The 17,026-nt window shown below is 49.7% G+C and overlaps 3 protein-coding genes across 7 annotated transcripts in view; 2 read left to right on the forward strand and 1 right to left on the reverse strand.

Moving 5' to 3' along the window:
* The window catches only part of LOC137479915 (uncharacterized), a 255,481-nt gene that overhangs the window by 116,247 nt on the left and 122,208 nt on the right, over positions 1-17,026 (forward strand). The gene's annotated exons all lie outside the window — the stretch shown is intronic.
* DYNLT2B (dynein light chain Tctex-type 2B) lies at positions 1,137-6,863 on the reverse strand. Of its 2 annotated transcripts, XM_068200640.1 has the most exons (6): positions 6,704-6,863; positions 6,123-6,256; positions 3,901-3,970; positions 2,223-2,286; positions 1,757-1,837; positions 1,137-1,599 (listed from the first exon to the last, which is right to left on the reverse strand). In XM_068200640.1, the coding sequence occupies exons 1-6, from the start codon at positions 6,769-6,771 to the stop codon at positions 1,552-1,554; spliced, it is 465 nt and encodes a 154-aa protein (XP_068056741.1). In that variant the 5' UTR covers positions 6,772-6,863; the 3' UTR covers positions 1,137-1,551. The 2 variants fall into 2 exon arrangements, with proteins under 2 accessions (XP_068056741.1, XP_068056742.1); XM_068200641.1 differs by lacking the exon at positions 1,757-1,837.
* On the forward strand, positions 6,979-16,628 carry PDCD1 (programmed cell death 1). 4 transcript variants are annotated; one of them, XM_068200610.1, is made up of 7 exons: positions 6,979-7,048; positions 7,975-8,201; positions 11,403-11,618; positions 13,582-13,914; positions 14,213-14,365; positions 14,913-14,947; positions 15,770-16,628. In XM_068200610.1, exons 2-7 carry the CDS (start codon positions 8,150-8,152, stop codon positions 15,986-15,988), a joined length of 1,008 nt encoding a protein of 335 aa, XP_068056711.1. In that variant the 5' UTR covers positions 6,979-7,048; positions 7,975-8,149; the 3' UTR covers positions 15,989-16,628. The 4 variants fall into 4 exon arrangements, with proteins under 4 accessions (XP_068056711.1, XP_068056712.1, XP_068056709.1 ...); XM_068200611.1 differs by lacking the exon at positions 6,979-7,048 and having other exon boundaries at positions 7,392-8,192; XM_068200608.1 differs by lacking the exons at positions 6,979-7,048; positions 7,975-8,201 and having other exon boundaries at positions 10,282-11,618.

Genomic DNA, 17,026 nt, shown 5'->3' on the forward strand with positions numbered 1-17,026 from the left:
CCTAAACCCCCAGGACACAGCTTCAGGCCTTTCCCTTGGATCCTGTCACTGGTCACCACAGAGAAGAGATCAGTGTCTGCCCCTCTGCTTCCCGTCGGGAGGAGGGGAGACTGTGATGAAGTCTCTTCTCCATCCGTCTCAGTGTATGGATGTATCCGGTGTAAATTCCAAGGTTCTGGAAGGAGGGAGCTGCCCTGCCTGTCCACACCGACCTGCAGTGCTTCAGCAGTGGCTCAATCTTTCTCCAGGGGAAATACAGCATCCCTTACTTGTCCCGCGCCACAGTCAAGGGTGGTGAGGCAGTTCCAACGAATATAACAGAGAAGTAGCAGTGTGCTGCTTCCGGCACTGTAGCTGAAAGAGGGATTCAAGAATATCATCGTAATTTCTTACTTCCCTGGCTTCCAAGAGCTGCATGTGGAGGGTGTGTTCTGCTGTAACAGTTGGTGAGGGTGGGATTCAGGGTTTACCTCACCCCACTTTGGCACTCTGAAAGCCATTCATCCCACTGGAATGGTTCTGCTGCGCTTTCCCTGTCAGCAGAGAGAGAACAGGCATCACCACAGAGCATCCCATCTTCCAACGGGCATGCTAAGATAAATTCTGTTGGCACCTGCTGTCTCAGGAACCCACCTGGTCCTCCAACTTTTGGGGAGATGACAAACTTCAGCACTCTTCTGCAGCCCTACTGCAGCCTTTCTGAGCCTGGAGTCCTAGCAAAGTTGGTCTCCAAACATCCACCCTCATATTCCAAAACAATTACAGAGAGATTGAGAAATCACTGCAGGATCTGCTGAAGAGCATGAGGAGCTATGATCACTGACAGCATCCAAACCAAGGAGCAGTTACTGCAGGGAGGAGTTCTGGCAGTCATGGGGTGTGTGGGCTGCTGGCCTGACCTAATGTCCTAAATACCTCGACTTTCCATCAATTAATACCATCTCATGTGACACAGCTGGGATTCATAGCCCAGTTGTTGTGCGAGTAATAATAACAAATCTAGAAAACCAGAATCAGAGATCAGCTTTATGGATTAATTTACAAAGAACTGTCAAAATGCTCACCTGAGAAATGCAGATAAGCTATCCAGGATAGTGCATCTTGAAGAGTGGAAGAAAATGCCACAGGAGAAGAAATATTAAATATATAGATTTATTATGGTTTTTTTCTTATAAATATTTCATTAATTTCATAGAAATAAAAATAAAAGTAACAGAACCCTTTTGAGACAGAAGTTGAGTTTGCCTTAGAAGCAATGGCTATTGGCAATATACTTTTAGGACAAAACCAACACTAGATAAAAAACAAAGGGCCATTTAAATAAAGGACATAATTATAATAATAATAACAACAATAATATTGTGCTTAAAGCTATATCAATATCCACAAAGAAGAGGGAATGTTGTAGTGTGTAGAACAGGTGTAGGGCGTGCTTCATAGAGCTGTTAATTGTGTTATGTACACAGAATATGAAGCTTCTGTGCACTTAAATAAAAAATGCTCCAAAGCATTCTCCCCAATGTCCATCCTTCTGTGCAACGTTTGTCATCTTCAATAGTAGAAGCAGCCAAATGCAGCCACGACACAAAACAGGCTGTCCTGGGGAAAACAGAGAAAGACACTGTGTTAGTCAAGGCAAGCTTTTTGCTAGTCTAGTGGAACAGGCAAACCTCAGGGAACATTTAGACACAACAGATCATAACTGTATGGTAATATATAGGACTTTTCTGCCTTTTATTTAAAATTTCTTATTCACTTCACTTGTGGTGTAACCCAGGTCAGTGCATCTGAATGTCAGAAGTGCCACAATTCCCTCCATCCACACACCCACAGATATCTAGGTGTCAGTTTAAAATAAAATAATAACTAAGTAAAACCTTGACTTTGTCTTAGTCCTGGATTTCAGCCATGCTCCACGACTGCAGTTCAGCAAAGTATGTAAGAAAAGACTTTGTCTCTTGTGCTTTCTGTCCCCACCAGTAAAATGGTGCGACTACAATGACTTTTGTACTGTGTCACCTACTCAGGGGAGAACTTTTACTATGTTGGCTATTATATCCAAGTATGTTTTGTGAACAAGGATGTAAATCAGGCTGGTTCAATAATCTTGATTCCTGCCTTCTAGTAGTTGTTTCTTTTCTGCTCCATATTTAAGGTCACTCTGCCTCTCATACAAAAGCGAGTAGCTCTGCACTTTCCGTAAGAATCCAGCCCATACTTACGTTCATGAACACTTCGTGAGCACAGCTGTCAGTGTCAGCGTCCCAGAAACATCGTGCAGCCATGCTAGACAAAGGAGCCAGACAGGGACATTACCCAGAGTTCAGGTGTAATATCCTAAGTGATCACAGATACTTCCCTTGAAAACAAAACTGAGTTTGCTTTAACGGTAATGGAATTTGGAAGTGTGCTCCTGAATCCCAAGCCTAGTTTTCTACTGCTGAATTCTGTACCACATGCTGTAATCCCCTCTGTATGTGCTCTGCTTTCAAACTCATCAGCTCTCAACCCTGCCCCCTTCACTGTGCAGCAGGGCTTGAAACCTCATTGCTATGGTGCTTAAGAATCTTTGACTTCTGGCCTATGCATATCAGTGGCTAATTTAGCTGATTTGTTCTTGTCCTTCACCTCCTGCACCCTCATGGTACATACTCCCAACTTATTTATAGGGAGCTATCGTATTCCTTGGCAGATGCCATGCTATGAGACCATGACCTCTTCAAGTCTTTTTGTACCTATACCCTCTGCTCCCTGACTATCCTGATGGACTTCTATGCCCAAGCCCTATCCTGAGCACAACCAACCAGACTATAACAGGTTATTGCACGAGAGACCTTGCTGCTGCCTTGTCTAAAGACACTGACATTCCCTTTTCTCTGCTGTAAGGGTCCCACTCCCTGCTTGCCCCAGCTGACAGGATTCCTTTTGGGGCACAGTCCCATAATGTATGAATGACTGTACTAAGGTGTATTTTGCATTAAGGATGTCAGTGATTGTGTTTCAATCTTGCCTCCTGTCTGTTGCAAATTGGAAGATTTCCCCAACTGCTCTGTCAGCCTGTGTGGCTGGACTTCACATTTCAGATCAGATCACCTGAACATTGAACTGTTCACCCTGGCAAGGTGCTTGTGGAGCAGCCTGCCTGCAGAGAGACATTCCTGACAAAAGCCTGAGCAGCAGGTACAGGTATTCCTCTCTGACCTCCAGAACAGGGAGGCAGCAGATCTGATTACAGCTCTGCTGCACTTATCTTCTGCTGGAGCACCAGGCACAATAATAAAGATAAACCCAGCAGATAAAGCACATAAACCTTGTGAGCTGTTCCCTTTTGTCTTCTCCACCGACTAATGGAAATCTACAGCCCATTATTGCAGTCAAGAGGAATTCTTTCGTCTGACTGCAGACATCTGGAGCTGACTGCAAGTGCTCAGCACCCACATGGGAATCTAGGCTCGGCTCCCATGGCAGTACTGCAGGGAGATTATAGACATTAAAACTTCTGAAAAGTGTAAATGAAGTGGTTATGGAAGCTTTCTGGCTTTAGACAGAAGTGAGTTACCTCTGCTTTTGTGCTCCAGCAGGGCCTTGGGAATGGATGGGGGGTGTACCCAAATTCACCATGAATACAACACAAAATGCTTCTACCACACTCCTCAAAAATTATTTTCAGCATTCCAGCTTGCTAAGAACCACCATAGAGCCAATTATCACTGGCTAATTCAACCAGTCACAACCTAAGCACTCAAGTTGCCACTAAAAGCAAAAAGAAAGTGATTTACACTTCATCATCTGCAGGCAGATCTTTGTAGCAAGGTAAGTTGGAAGCAGCTTCCAAAGGAAAAAACCACACCTAAACCCAAAAAACATGCCAGAAATACAATTAGAAGATGCAAAACTTACTTCACTCCTTCTCCTCTCTGCTCTCCAATGACAACCTGCACCACCATCTTGTACCTGTCAAATCCCTCTTCTGGAGAGAGAAAAAAATATTAATGAGCCCAAGACACAACCCTGAAAACTAAAGATTTCTGCCTACAGAGCAAGTGGCTGTACAAGCCTATGCAAGTAGCCAAGTGGACAGACTGCCTTGCAAAGCTTCATTTTCTTAGTATGGAGTACCATGGTTTTGCGGAGTTGAAGGGTGAACAGGGTAGTTGGCATCCATCAAAGATGCATCTAAGGCAAAAGACACGCCTGAGCAGCCACACCGTGTGTCAGCATTCTGCTTTGACAACTTTTAAGAACTGGCCACATGGAAAAAACATAAATAAGGCTGCTGGTGGACAAAATGCAATTTGAAAAAAACAGTTTACTGCTGTGCCCACCAGAAGCCCGCTTTGGTTTGCCCGACCAGCTGGCACAGTCGGCTGTGGGGGACATTCCCCTGTTCCTCCGGGAGGTTCAGGGAACGGCTAGGACGGTCACCTCCCTGGGACGGAGGAGATGTGGTGATGTCCCATGGAGGGAAGAGGCAGGCTCTCAGTTGGGGTTATAATCCAAGGTTTACTGCAGAGCTCCAGAGAGCTCCACACCTCGAGGGAACAGCCAACAAAAACCCCTGAGCTGGCCTGTGCAACACATTATAAGGGGGGTGTAAACAGGGGGAAGGGATCACACACCAACCAATGGGGAAGTTCAGGGGAGTGGAAGGTGGGGAAGCAGATACCAAGCAATGGGGAAGGTTTAAAGGAGGGACCTCTGGCCATCACCCAATTACTCGACGCCCTTTGTGGAAGGTTCTGGATAGGTGGGATGGGGAGTCGAGTGATGGACAAGGCACCGGGGAATGAGTAGGCATTTTTCAGGGGGGTTGACATAGAAGGAGGAGCAGGTAACTTAGGGCAAAACCATTATAGAAAATGGGGGTACAGGAACAAACCATTACCAAATCGGAACAGAACCTAAAAACACAAAACAACAATGGTCTTATTTTAAAACTGTTTTGATGCAAAGGGATTGTGAGATTCTTCTGCCACACAGGTGATTCTCCTTTGCTTCTGAGTAGTATAAAAGGCCACATAATAGCTGTGTTATTTATGTGTCTTCAGAGATGTGCTATTGTTTCACAACAGTAAAGAAGTATCTCTGGGGCACAGGCCAGATCTAATCAGGCCATGGCAATGTTCCAGAAGCCAAATCAGAACAAGCACGTTTAAAATCAAATATAGATCCCAATGCCTGTCTTCAACAAAGCAGTGTCCTGGTATGACTCCAGCTCCCTGTTTCCACTGGAGGATTGAACACAGCACACTGGCTCTGCTAACATCCAACACGTCAATGCTTATCAGAGACGCCAGCTGATAAGAGTGGCCAACCCGGGCCAGCCTCGCTTCAGGCTGCTGCCAGTGTGGTTACACATTACTGAAGCCAAGCCCTGTCCAGAGGAGCTCAGCATGAACACGTTCAGGGACTACAGCTGCTGCTGGCTTTAAAGCAGCTGTGTAATTCTGGGAGAAGCACAAATCCATGCTCCTGCCGAGGGTGACCGCGTGGCTGTGCCACCATGTCAGGCCAGCCCAGCAGATGGAGCACCAGCGTGTCCCCAGGAAGAAGGGGAAAAAAGGTGTCCGTGCCAGCACACACATCCATGTACTTATTCCAGCACAAAACTCAGGAAACACCTGCTGGTGCCTGCACTTTTCTTCTTGAACTCAAAAATGCTGGAGGGCATCCTGTGCAGCAGCACAACCTTTTTCCAGAGCTGTAAGGCTGTAGTCACACCCGTCCCTTCCCTGTGTCCCCTGAGCCTTGTTCTGATCTCCACTGCTATTCCAGCTCTAACTCACAGCAGAAAAAGAGCAGGAAAGGTTCTGTGTATGGAAGCACAAAGCAATGAAACATCACTTCTTTCTTGTCTCTAATGCAGCTTCTTTCCCCCTGCAGACCCTCCAAGTTTGACATCACACAGTTGCCAAGCTATACAAAAACAAATCTTGTCTGCTTGAATTAGGTCTCCAGTTCCACAGGCAAGGAATATATAGGACAGATTGCTTCATACCAGCAGACTCGAGTCAGTCAACAGGGAAGGAATACATTTCAAGTATAAAGGAAGAAAGAGGGATCTTGTCAAAAGGGAGAGGACATGGCAAGAAAAGAAATTACACCCCAGCAAACCTCCTTACCTTTCAGTCTGTCTTTTATTGTGTCTGATAAAGACTTTGTAAGCTCAGGCATTTCTTCTGGGATGTACTGTACATTGGCCAGCTTCTCCTTCAGTATCGCACGGATGCATTCTTTTACTGTGGACGACTTAAATCTATCATGGCAACAAAAAACCAGAAAGGTCACACAATGTATAAAAACATACACAATGCCAAATGCCACCTGGAAAATGTAGCTTTTATGTATTAGAGAAAAATGACAGATGACAAGACATGGGGAAAAAAAGCCCTGCTAAAATGGAGATATTGCTAAAAGCCAAACATCTATGAACATGGGTGAAACCAGCCCCACTGGAAGTTGCCCCTCCAGCAGTATCCCCCACTTTGGCGGGTGTCAAAGCTGGTCTGGGGCCCCGGTGCCCTCCAACCCCCAAACCCTCGGTGCTCCTCATTCCCCATTCCCCGCGCTGCCTCACGCCAGCCCCTCATGCCCAGGGACGCCCTCCCCGACATTCCCGCCGCAGCTCCCACATTCCCGGGGCCCAAAGGCCCCAATCCAAAGTCCCCCGTCGCGCTGGCCCCTCTTTCCCCGGCGGCCTCACCGGTGCTGGAGGCCGGGCCGCAGGCTGTACGAGTTCTCGGCTCCTGCGTCCGGGCCCAGCTCGCCCATGGCCCCCGCAGGCCCCGGCGTTGGTTACCGGGACAACCGCGGCCGCTTCCGCCGCTTCCGCCGCCCGCGCCGCGCGTCCCCGCCCCGGGGCTACGGCTGCTTGGGGTGTGTTACTGAATTTTGTGGTTTGTGTTTTCACAGCCAATGGGATGACTTTGTTTAAAAAAAAAAAAAAAAAAAAAAAAAAAAAAAAAAAAAAAAAAAGGGAAGAAGGAAAAAAAAAAGAAAATAAAAGAATTTTTTTGTCAATAAGAAGACTTGTACAATGAAGTAGTTGGTGAATAAGTGCTAAATAATTGCAGGCTATTTTAATAACTGCAATAATGGTACAATTTTGCAATGTAGAAGATGCTGAGGTGCTGGAGCAAGTCCAGAGATGGGCAGTGGAGCTGGGGAAGGGTCTGGAGCACAAATCCTGTGAGGAGCAGCTGAGGGAGCTATTTATGTTTAGTCAAAGAAAAGGAGGCTCAGGGGTGACCTTATCCCTCTACAACTCCCAGAAAGGAGGGTGTAGCCAGGCAGGGGTCAGCCCCTTCTCCCAAACAACCAGCAACAGGATGAGAGGGCACAGCTGTTCCAGGGGAGGTTTAGGTTGGACATTAGGAGGAATTTCTTAATCATAGGGTGATTAATGTTGGAAAGGACTGCCTAGGGAGGGGATGGACTCACTGTCCCTGGAGGTGTTTAAAGAAAGACTGGATGTGGCACTTAGTGTCATGCTGTAGTTGTCATGGTGGTGTTGAGTCATAGGTTGGATGTGACAATCTCAGAGGTCTTCCCCAACCTGATTCATTCTGTGATTCTGTAAGTAAACAGTTTGAAGAGGTTGCTGCCTGGGGTGCGGCTGGAGGTATGATGGGGAGAGAGTGGGGTAAGACAGCCTGGCCTCACTGGCTGCTTCCCCGGTGCCCCACTCCTGCTGCAAACCAGCCGGCAGCCACAGCCCCTGCACTCAGCCTTGCCCAAGGCTAGGAGGCTCCCTTCCTGCCTATGTACAACACATCCCAGATATCAGGGAGGAGATCCCAGCCTTGCTCCTTTCCTCCAGCAACTTCTTAAATCCTCCATAAAAGCCTAAAATTCTTGCTCCCCAGAATCCTACCCCTTGTGCCCTTTTCCCTGCCCATAGCTGCTGTGTGTCGCAGAGAAGGCTGCATGTGCTGCAGCCCCTGCTGAGAAGGTGACATTCTGTTTCCTCTGCAGGTTATCTCGAAGCAGCGATCTTTGTGATCAATTGGGCTTCCCACGTGCAGCGGATGACACGGCTGAGAAAGGTCCCTGTGTACCTCACCCAGCTCTGAATGGAAACAGTGTGAAGGCACAGCCAGTGCTGCTGTGGAGTGTTGCTGCTGCCACGGACGAGAGGCTGGAGGGGAACATGAACTGTGACAGGGCTAGGTGTGCCTGGAGGTGCCCCTTGGGTACACGAGGTGTGAGGTTGCACCAGGAGGAAAGGGGTACCACTGTCAGAGTTTTGCTTGGGAGGCACAGGCATATCCCAACTGGTGCCAGATCCTGTCCCAACCTGCTCTGAACATGGATGGGTTGCTGAGACCCTGAGCAGCAGCAGCTCCTAATTTCCACAGACTTTACTGGCACCTCTTGCTAGAGATGGACCGTCAGAGTCCTTAGTACCACTGGGCTGGGTGTCAGCTCTGCCTTCCAGCAGGTACACTCACTACCATGCTGGAGGTGACACTGGTCCCTTGCCATACCCATGTGGCACCTTCACATCACAGTTACCATTGCTCTGCCCAGGCCCTGCAGGTTTCTGCCTGTTAAAGGAACAGTTTTGTGTCTCTGTTCCATCCCTCTACATACTCACTGCTTACCGCTGCTTACTCACACCCACAGGACGCTGCCTATCCCCACAGGGTCAGATGTTGCTGCTCATGCAAATCATTTGCAGAGACCTTCGTAATTTCTGAGAAGTATCTGAAAGACCTCAAGTCTGTCTGTGTTTATTTGCAAACACTATTAACCGTTTCCTCTTCTGACCCCAGGCACTCGGCTCCCGCCTGGGTCAGACCCACAGATGTGAATTCAGTTAAACCATTGCGGGAAGGATCTTTGGAACATACGGGCCTCTCTTCCTCAGCATCTTTTTGTGGCAGTTTGTGTTTCCTCTTCCACTTGGGAGGCTGTGCTTTCCCCTGGACTTCAAGGTCATGCACCTCTGGGCTTCATGAGAGATGTTTGATCACAGCTTTCTTTTTCTTCTTCCAATTTTTCAGCACTCCTTAAATACCCCAGATGCTTTTAAACCATTTTGGGGCTGACTCTCTACCCTTTGAAGTGAGTGCTCAGGTGACAGCTGTGTGTCCAGCAGTGATGACTGCAGAAGACTGGGCCCTCCTCTGGGTCACAGCTGTGTTGATGGAATTCACCAGCTTCTGGTTGGAGAACTATGATATTTGTACTTCAATGAACTGGTGTGACATGTGCTTACTGAAGTTGCTGTTTCTTAGTTTTAAAGAACAAACTGTCTTCTCACTTATTTCTGCTTATCCTTCCTTTTTAGACTTAATTTTTATCTTTTGGTGGCCAAATAGAAAAGGACTGTCCTGTGCAATTTGCCATGCTCCAACTCAGAGAAAGAATTTATATTTTTTTAAGCACCAAAGGACCTTTTTATGACCATGTCAGCAAACCCCAAGATGTACAATCTACTCCACTGGGCTGGAGCGGATTTACCAGCATGAGCAGGGAGCTGCATCATGGTTGGAACCAAGCTGTTTTCCTTCGTGCTGGAGAACCTGTTGGAGGAGCCAGGGTGAGCTGTGCTGGTCTGGCAGGGTGCAGGCAGGGTTCAAAGCCTACCTGAAGCCCTGGGGCTGTTGTGGGGCTGGGGCCATGCTCCTCTGCAATGTTGACACCTGAGGCTAGCGCTGCTGCTCACCTCACTTTCCTCCACAGCAGCTTCCTAGCAGCTTGATCTTTTCTTTTATTCTTTTTATCATAGTGGTTTTTTTTTTTTTTTCAGAGTAACGGGCATCTTGCTGTTGTTGGTTTCTCGTGGACACAGCAGCCTCCCCGCCCTGGGTACCAGTTTATATCTATTTCAAGTGTGCATTGGAAAGTTTGAGCAATTCGTGCTATGATTCTAATCAGCCCTTCGCTGCTGCCGCATGGGGTGGGGAGGATGAGCCAGTTTTTCCTGCCTATCCCTGGCTTGCTGAGTTGTGATCTTGGTGGTGATACCCATCACATCTTCCACCTCTAGAAACCAAAATGTGTGGCAAGTGCCAAAGAAGCCTCTCCATGCCTGGCTCAAGTGCCTGGTGTCACCATTTGGGGACATAAAACCTCAAGGTGGAAAAGCCTCCTTGCTGTCAGTTTCCTTGTTTCTGGAGTTCAGTTCAGTTTAGTTTAGTCGGGGATTTTTTTCAGTGGGAATCCAGGAAATTATGAAAGAAGAGGTGATGTCCAAGTCAAAACCCATGAGCACTCCCTTTGCCACCCGTCCAGGCAGAGAGGTGACAAGGTGGGCATGGCACCCAGCCTGGCTCTGCAGCTTAAGCAGTGCCAGCAGCTCATGAGAAAGGAGTGATGCTGCAATGCCAGGAGGAGACTGGAAAAGAGGATCAAGACAGGCTGCACTGAGGCACCCTCCCAGGGTGAGCCCTGTCTGCCCCAGCTCAGAATCCCCTCCTTGGCCATCCCAGTTTGGCCATCCTTGTGGTATGGGGTTTATGGCTGAACCTGATGGTCCTAGAGGTCTTTTCCAATCTCAGTGATTATATGATTTCATGATTCTGTGAAATTCAGGGTGGCTGCCCCAGCCCACTCACCTGCCAGGGACACCTTTGAAAGTGAGAAGTGAGCAAGCCCCAACCCCACAGCTTGTTTGTGGACGTTTGGAAAAATAATGAAGTCATCATTAGAATCACATTCTTCTTATTAATTTTCAGTTACTACTTTTCCCCTGACACTTTCCAAAATAGCGGAGCACCGAGGCTGTGTTTTAGAGAAGTGGAGGAGCATGCTTTCACCGCTGGTTATTTCCTATGCCAGTATTAGTCAGTGTGGTGAGAGGGGAGCATGGATGGCAAAAAATTACAGAAGTCTTCTGCCCCAATAACAGCACCCTGGCCCTGGGCACCTGCCCTTACTCTCTTCAAATCGGAGAAGAAACTCACCTAAGGAGGCAAAACTCGTCCTCCTCCCCCTCCTCCTCATCTCCCATCCTATCCCATCCTGGTGGGAGCAGCCACCAATTTGTGTCCCATGGCTTCTCAGACCCTATCTACCCAGTGTCACACATCCCACAACCCCACTGCCTTGGGCACCCAGTGGGAGCCACTGTGGATGCCTAGGAACCCAAGATGACTTTTACTTATGGGCCAGGCTCAGAGCTGAGGACATGTCCCTTGTGGTCCCTGCCTCCTCCATCCCTGGAAGCTTTCCCCAAAAAGAGTGCAGGCTCAGAGGTGCCTGTTCCCACTGCTTGGCAGCTGGGCACCTGCGTGGGAACATGCCCGGAGCGCACATGGAGGGGAAGGGGCCAGGTCTGGCTCAGCTGATCCTTGCCTTTGTGGGGAGGAAGCTGGGGGTGGGAGGCAGCCCGGGTTTCCCTCTGGGGCAGAGATGGGTACGTTTCATTTCCACCCAGCCCTTGCTGTGTACGACAGAGAACAAGCTGCCGCTGCGGGGAAGTAAGCACAGAGAGCCGGGAGCGACACAGCACACACGGCACAGCACCTCCCACCTGCCTGGGCAGGGGACACAGCGGCTCAGCATGGCTCCAGGTGTCTCGAAGAAATCGTGGGGCAGCGTGGAGGTGGCCCTGGCTGACCTCTGTGTCATCCTGCTCTGCTGTGGGCCCATGCTGACCTGCTGCCGTCAGGGTAGGTACAGGAGTGTGGCGGGCTCACTGGCATGGCCGTGTCATTTGAAGCTGGTGGAAATGTCTAAGGGCTGGGAGCTTTGTAGTTAAAAATTAGCTCAGGCATCAAGAAGGCAGAAACCCCAAAGCTTTTGGGTGTGTACAGCTGAAGCAAAGGACTTGGGGATTCTTGGGGCAGAGATGGGATTAAAGGATGGAGAAGGGGACAGGTCCCCAGATCACACCAGAGCTGTGTTGTGACACAGTGATGGTGGTTGGAGTTTGATGTTGAGCTTATGGGTTTGCCAGTGAGGTGTGGAGTTTTCTTTCTAGCTCTCATGGCTTCAGTCTGTGCCCTTGGGCTGCAATTCCTAGTTTGAACTTGATCCTGGGAATCCAGGAGCCTTGCTCTGGGTGAACTTTGTGGGAGGAGGAGAGGTTGAAGGGAAGGTGTGAGTCTGGGCAGGGTGAGTGAGAGCTCTGATGAAGCTGTATCTCCTGTTCCTTCCAGCACACTGTTTCCTTGGTGGATTCATGTATTTTTTGCCTTGAGGGTGGGCAGAGGTCTGGGTGTCCCTTGGAGCAGATGTTATCTCTGGAGCTGGAAAGATACAGGAAAACCCACCATGTAAACCCACCATCTACTTTCAGAAGTCTTCCAAACGCTTCATTCATTGTTGGCAGTAGCACTAGTAGGAAATAAAGTCCTGAACCTGCCAAATATTTCCTGTTAAACACAAGAAATCCAAAACATGGCAGAAATTCCATCTCTTGGTGTGGACACCGCCACAGCCAGTGCCTCCTGTGGGAACTGGGGCACTTCTCTCCTTCCCTCCTCCTGTTTGGTCTCAACCCTCCAGCCCAGTTTTCCATCTGATCTTGTATTTATTCACAGAATTTCCAGGTTCCTTCTGGTTGGTGATGCCGAGGTTATGATCCTATGGCCTCAGGCCAGAGTTGGATGGATGGGAGGGACTTTCTGACTCTGTGTGCAAGCCCTGGAGCTGTTATTGGAGGTGATTTCTGAAAATCGAAGGCAAATTTCCTTTGACAGAGACTTTGGTGGTTTGAATAGCTTGGTCGGGTGACCCATGTGAAAAATGCTTCTTCCCACTTTTCATTGCTCTGAACAGAAATTAATACAACAGCTATTCTGCTGTGTGGGGCTGGCTGAAGCAGGACATTGTGTGCCTGGCCTGTGTTTACAGCATTCCCTCCACGCAGGATGGATGAACCCACCGGGATAATGGGCAGGGAAATGGGGTGAAGCAGCAGGGGCTGGTGCTAAAGCAGAGGAGCCTGTGGCCGTGGCTGGCTGGATTCTGTGTTGGGAACAGCCTGGCAAGCCCAGCTGGAACCCCAGGGCCTGGCTACCCACGCACACATAAGGAGGAGACAGGCCCCTGGAAAGGGATGGCCCTGTAAGCTCCAGGTTGTTCTTCCCTGTCAGGTGGTTTCAGGCTGGAGATGACAAATACTGTGCCATGGGCAGCCCCTGCCTGCTCTGAACTCCCAGCATTGTATAGTGGGGAGAGCCAGAGCATCCCAGCAGGCAGCGAGGCATGTGATGGGCTGCACCACAGGACACTTCCCCAGCATGGGACGCTGTCCCTCTGCTCACTTTCAGAGTCAACCTCAGCTGGAGAGAGGATGACTCAGACATTAAAATACAGCATATATTTAAAAATAATACAACCCCAAAGTCTGTTTTCCCCAGTACAGGTGTTCAGTGTTAATTTTAGGTAGCCCAGAGCACAATTTGGTCTGCTGAAACCATTTCACAGTGCAGTTGCTACCTCTGAGAGTCCCTCTCCAGCCAGCAGCATTTGGAATGGGAGAGACATGGACAGATGTACGTGCCCATGTCGCAGTGTGATGATGTGGACTGGGCTTGCATCCCTGGCTCCCACACAAGGGTATGGCTGTTTCTGAAACCTGTGCCTGCTGTAACCATGTCTGCTCCTTGTATCCTCTCTCCCAAACAGTGACCATCTCCCCAGCAGTGTTAACTCTCCCTGAAGGTGACAAAGCCACTTTCTTCTGCAATATCTCTATAGAGAATTACTCTGGTTCAGAGTACAGCCTCAACTGGTACAAGGAGACCCACCACAGCCAAGCCCAAAAAACTGCTGAGATCAGCCGATACAAGCCTATGACGGAGACAGAGAAGTACCGGCTCATCAACCACACTCCTGTCTTTGAGATTGAGATCCTGAACCTCCACCAGAATGACTCGGGCTCCTACTACTGTGGATTGATCACCTTCTATGAGCCCGATAAAGTGATGGAGAGCAACCGGTCCCAGCTGATAGTCACAGGTCAGCCTAGGGGCTGAACTGATGGGGATGGCTCCCAAGCCCATTGTAGTTCTAGGGGTTAAGGCAGGCAGTAACCTGCTGGCAGAGGACCTGACGTGGGTCAGGAGAGCACAGCCCTGCCCTGTCCCATCTCCTTTGCACCCTGGAGGAGAAATGGGACTATGACAGCCTACCTGGCACTGAGCCCTTTCTGAGGACAGTCCCCATGATCCCCTACTGCTTTTCACAAGGACTGTAGAGGCTATGTTACACTCCTGACCTGCTTTTTTGTTCCCCCTTTTTTGAATGCCTATTGCAGCAGCCCCCCAGATAAATGCTACTGACGAGCCGGAGATGGAAGAAGGCAACTCCTCAGAGCACATCAAGGCTATGCTCCTGGGCATCCTCCTGCTGGCTGGAGTGGTTGTGCTGCTGATCTTTGGCTACCTCACCTTCACATACAGGAGAGGAGGTATGATTCCCCTGGAGGCCATGCAAACCCAGTTTGGGACCTGGTGTCAGCCAGGTCTGCAGCTGCCTGGGGTACATGGACTGGTTCAATGTGTTAAACTCAGCTGTGGCATACCCCTGTGGAACAGATATCTCCATGCTGGGGGGAGAGGGGTGCTTTGAGCCCCGCTTGCCCTTTGTAGAGCCCCCAGACCATGTGCAGTGGCTCTACACCACTCATTAGTGTTGTGCCTTAATGGTGCACTTGAATCCCTCCCATGCACCTTGCCCAGGTACCTTTGGAGCACCTCACCCTGCTGCAGTACAGGGCATCACCTCAGACATGCCACAGGCACCCAAGGACTCACTGAGGGTTCTGCTGCACTCCACTAATCCCAAATTAAACGCTAGACTGTGGGCTGGTGTCTCACTTGTCCTTGTAATGCTCAGTGTGTTAGACCCTACGGACAAGGAGGATGTGTGGTGAAAAATTGTGGTGTGCTCTTTGGTGGGGCTGGGCTAGCTTACATGGCAACAACCCTCCTCTAACCAAGTGTATTACTTTGCAGATGTGCAGAAACCACCAAGTGAAAACATTGCAGTGGTGAGTTTTCTGCCTCTGTCACCCTGCTGTGCTGCAGGAGAGCACCGTGGCACTGCTGGGGCAAGGAGGGTGCTGGGCCTTCCTTTATCAGCTCTTCACAAGCATCTCACTTCTTCTGTCTTCTCTGCTGCTGCTTGATCTTTTCTGCACAGCTGCAGCTGCTTTTCTGCACATGCAGCAGCACAGCCCCATCACAAAATCAAAATAAAACTATCCAAGATAGGATGTGACTCTCTAATCCAATTCTTCTTCAAAGCAGGCTTATCTTTGACAGTGGGTTGTGTTGCTGTAGAAAATGGGAGGATGTTTCCCTCCAATATGTCAAGCTAAAATTTATTTTGCTGCAGCTGGTGCCTGTTTTCCTCTCTGTTTAGACAGGCACCTCTAGGAGGGATCTGTTTCCATCTTCTCTCCTACCCCATTCATTAGGTGACTGAAGGCAGTGAGTAGGTTGCCCTTTGCTCTCTCCTCTCTTTTGCTCTCTCCTCTCTGGGCTGAGCAAACTCAGCCCTAGGCTCTTCTCCTGGACACTATGCCACCTTGGAGCCCAATGGAGAGGTGGGAAAGGGGCTCCTAGCACAGCCCTGTCTTCCATGGCAGGGTAGGCAGAGAGTCCAGCCTGCCTGCAGAGGCAGAAAGCTGAGACCCACATACCCTCTGTGCATGTTCTACCCCAGGTCTGTGCATCTTTCTGCTGTGCATCACTCTCACCCTCCCAGGATGCTTCAAAGCTGATTTTGGCACTTGCTGTAAGAACAGGCTTGTGCTGGGGATGGTGGGTACCTCTGGATGTTGAACCACCATGATGGGGTTACCTTGCAGAAGGAAGACAAGCTCCCTGTGGTGTCCCTATCCACTGTGGATTATGGTGTGTTGGAGTTTCAGAGGGACCAGAGCAGCCTGGTGTCCCCCAAGACTCAGCCAGTTGAGCAGACTGAATACGCCACCATCATCTTCCCTGAGGAGAAACCTGTCACGCCAGAGCGCGGCAAGAAACACCTGGATGAGAGGACTCGACAGCTGCCGTCACAGCCCTGCTGAGGGTCAGGGTCCCTCCTCACCGGGGTGTGGGCATGAACAGACTGCCCCAGCCCCTCACTCTGGGAAAATCCAGTGTAATCAGGACTAAAGCAACAGAGATGCTGCTGCTGGAGTCAATATTGAACAGTCCTGACCACAGTGTTATTGTGGCCATGGAGTGGGTACCACAGGATAAGGAAGGTCCCTGCTGTGCTCCATGTGCTGCTTCTTCACTCAGGGCAGGGAGAGTGGACTGAGGCAGAGCCGTGATGCCAACAGGTCTGTCCCAAAGGTGATTTACAGTATGCCTCGGTATTCTACCTCCACCCAGTGCTCTCTGGAGTGGCCATGCTGCTTCCTTGCCCCAGGTCTGAACCAACTATCAAAGCATGACTGTTGAAGAAAGTGCTGGAGGTCAGAACTGGAGTGAATCCTGTGAGATGCTACTCACGGGAGCCCAAGGCTTCTTGCAAACTTCTTGCTTGGAGCAGAGGCTGCCCTATGTACTGCTATTCAGAAATCCCTGGGAAACAGGCAGCTGGTCTTCTGCTTGTCTCCAGGCATTTTCCTCCTCTGCATGAGGGGTAATCTACCCCTGCGTCCCTCCCTCCCCAGGCGGGAGTCAGATATGGCCATGGGGGTGAATAAAGAGTTTTGCATCTGAGGCGTTTGTTGACTTGCGATGGCAAGTGCGTGGGCAGGCAAATAACAACTCTTGCAGTGCAGGGCAGAGCTGGGAGGTGGCAGCATCTGTTGTGATTCCCGGGCCTCTCCATGACATATGCAAGCTGCTCTTCCACAAAGCTGCTCTTCGGAATTACGAGAGGTCGATGCTCGTTTTTCCTTGCCCCTGTCTGAACTGGTCACCCAGGCATTGCTGCAAACCAACATTCTCCCTTAATCAGGCTTGTCTTGGGGCACTCACCCACTCCATGGGGATGAGAATCCTTGCTGTGCCAGGGCTCTGGCTGCCATCAGCCAGGGCAAAGCTCATACTGTGGTGCTCAGTGCAGCTTTTTTGGCTTCTAACTTCCACTTTCTCTCTTGAAAGAGATGTGC

The sequence above is a fragment of the Anomalospiza imberbis genome, chromosome 10 (assembly GCF_031753505.1).
Source record: "Anomalospiza imberbis isolate Cuckoo-Finch-1a 21T00152 chromosome 10, ASM3175350v1, whole genome shotgun sequence".
Lineage (NCBI taxonomy): Eukaryota > Metazoa > Chordata > Aves > Passeriformes > Viduidae > Anomalospiza > Anomalospiza imberbis.

Bases quoted from the DNA above. Each gene is read 5' to 3' on its own strand.
- PDCD1 (XM_068200608.1), top strand. From the start codon at position 11,135: ATGTCCCTTGTGGTCCCTGCCTCCTCCATCCCTGGAAGCTTTCCCCAA. The intron at 11,619-13,581 runs GTAGGTACAGGA...TCTCCCAAACAG, and splicing joins GCTGACCTGCTGCCGTCAGG to TGACCATCTCCCCAGCAGTG. The intron at 13,915-14,212 runs GTCAGCCTAGGG...TGCCTATTGCAG, and splicing joins GTCCCAGCTGATAGTCACAG to CAGCCCCCCAGATAAATGCT.
- DYNLT2B (XM_068200640.1), bottom strand. From the start codon at position 6,771: ATGGGCGAGCTGGGCCCGGACGCAGGAGCCGAGAACTCGTACAGCCTG. The intron at 3,971-6,122 runs GTAAGGAGGTTT...TTCTCTCTCCAG, and splicing joins AATAAAAGACAGACTGAAAG to AAGAGGGATTTGACAGGTAC. The intron at 2,287-3,900 runs GTAAGTTTTGCA...TCCTTTGTCTAG, and splicing joins CAGAGAGGAGAAGGAGTGAA to CATGGCTGCACGATGTTTCT.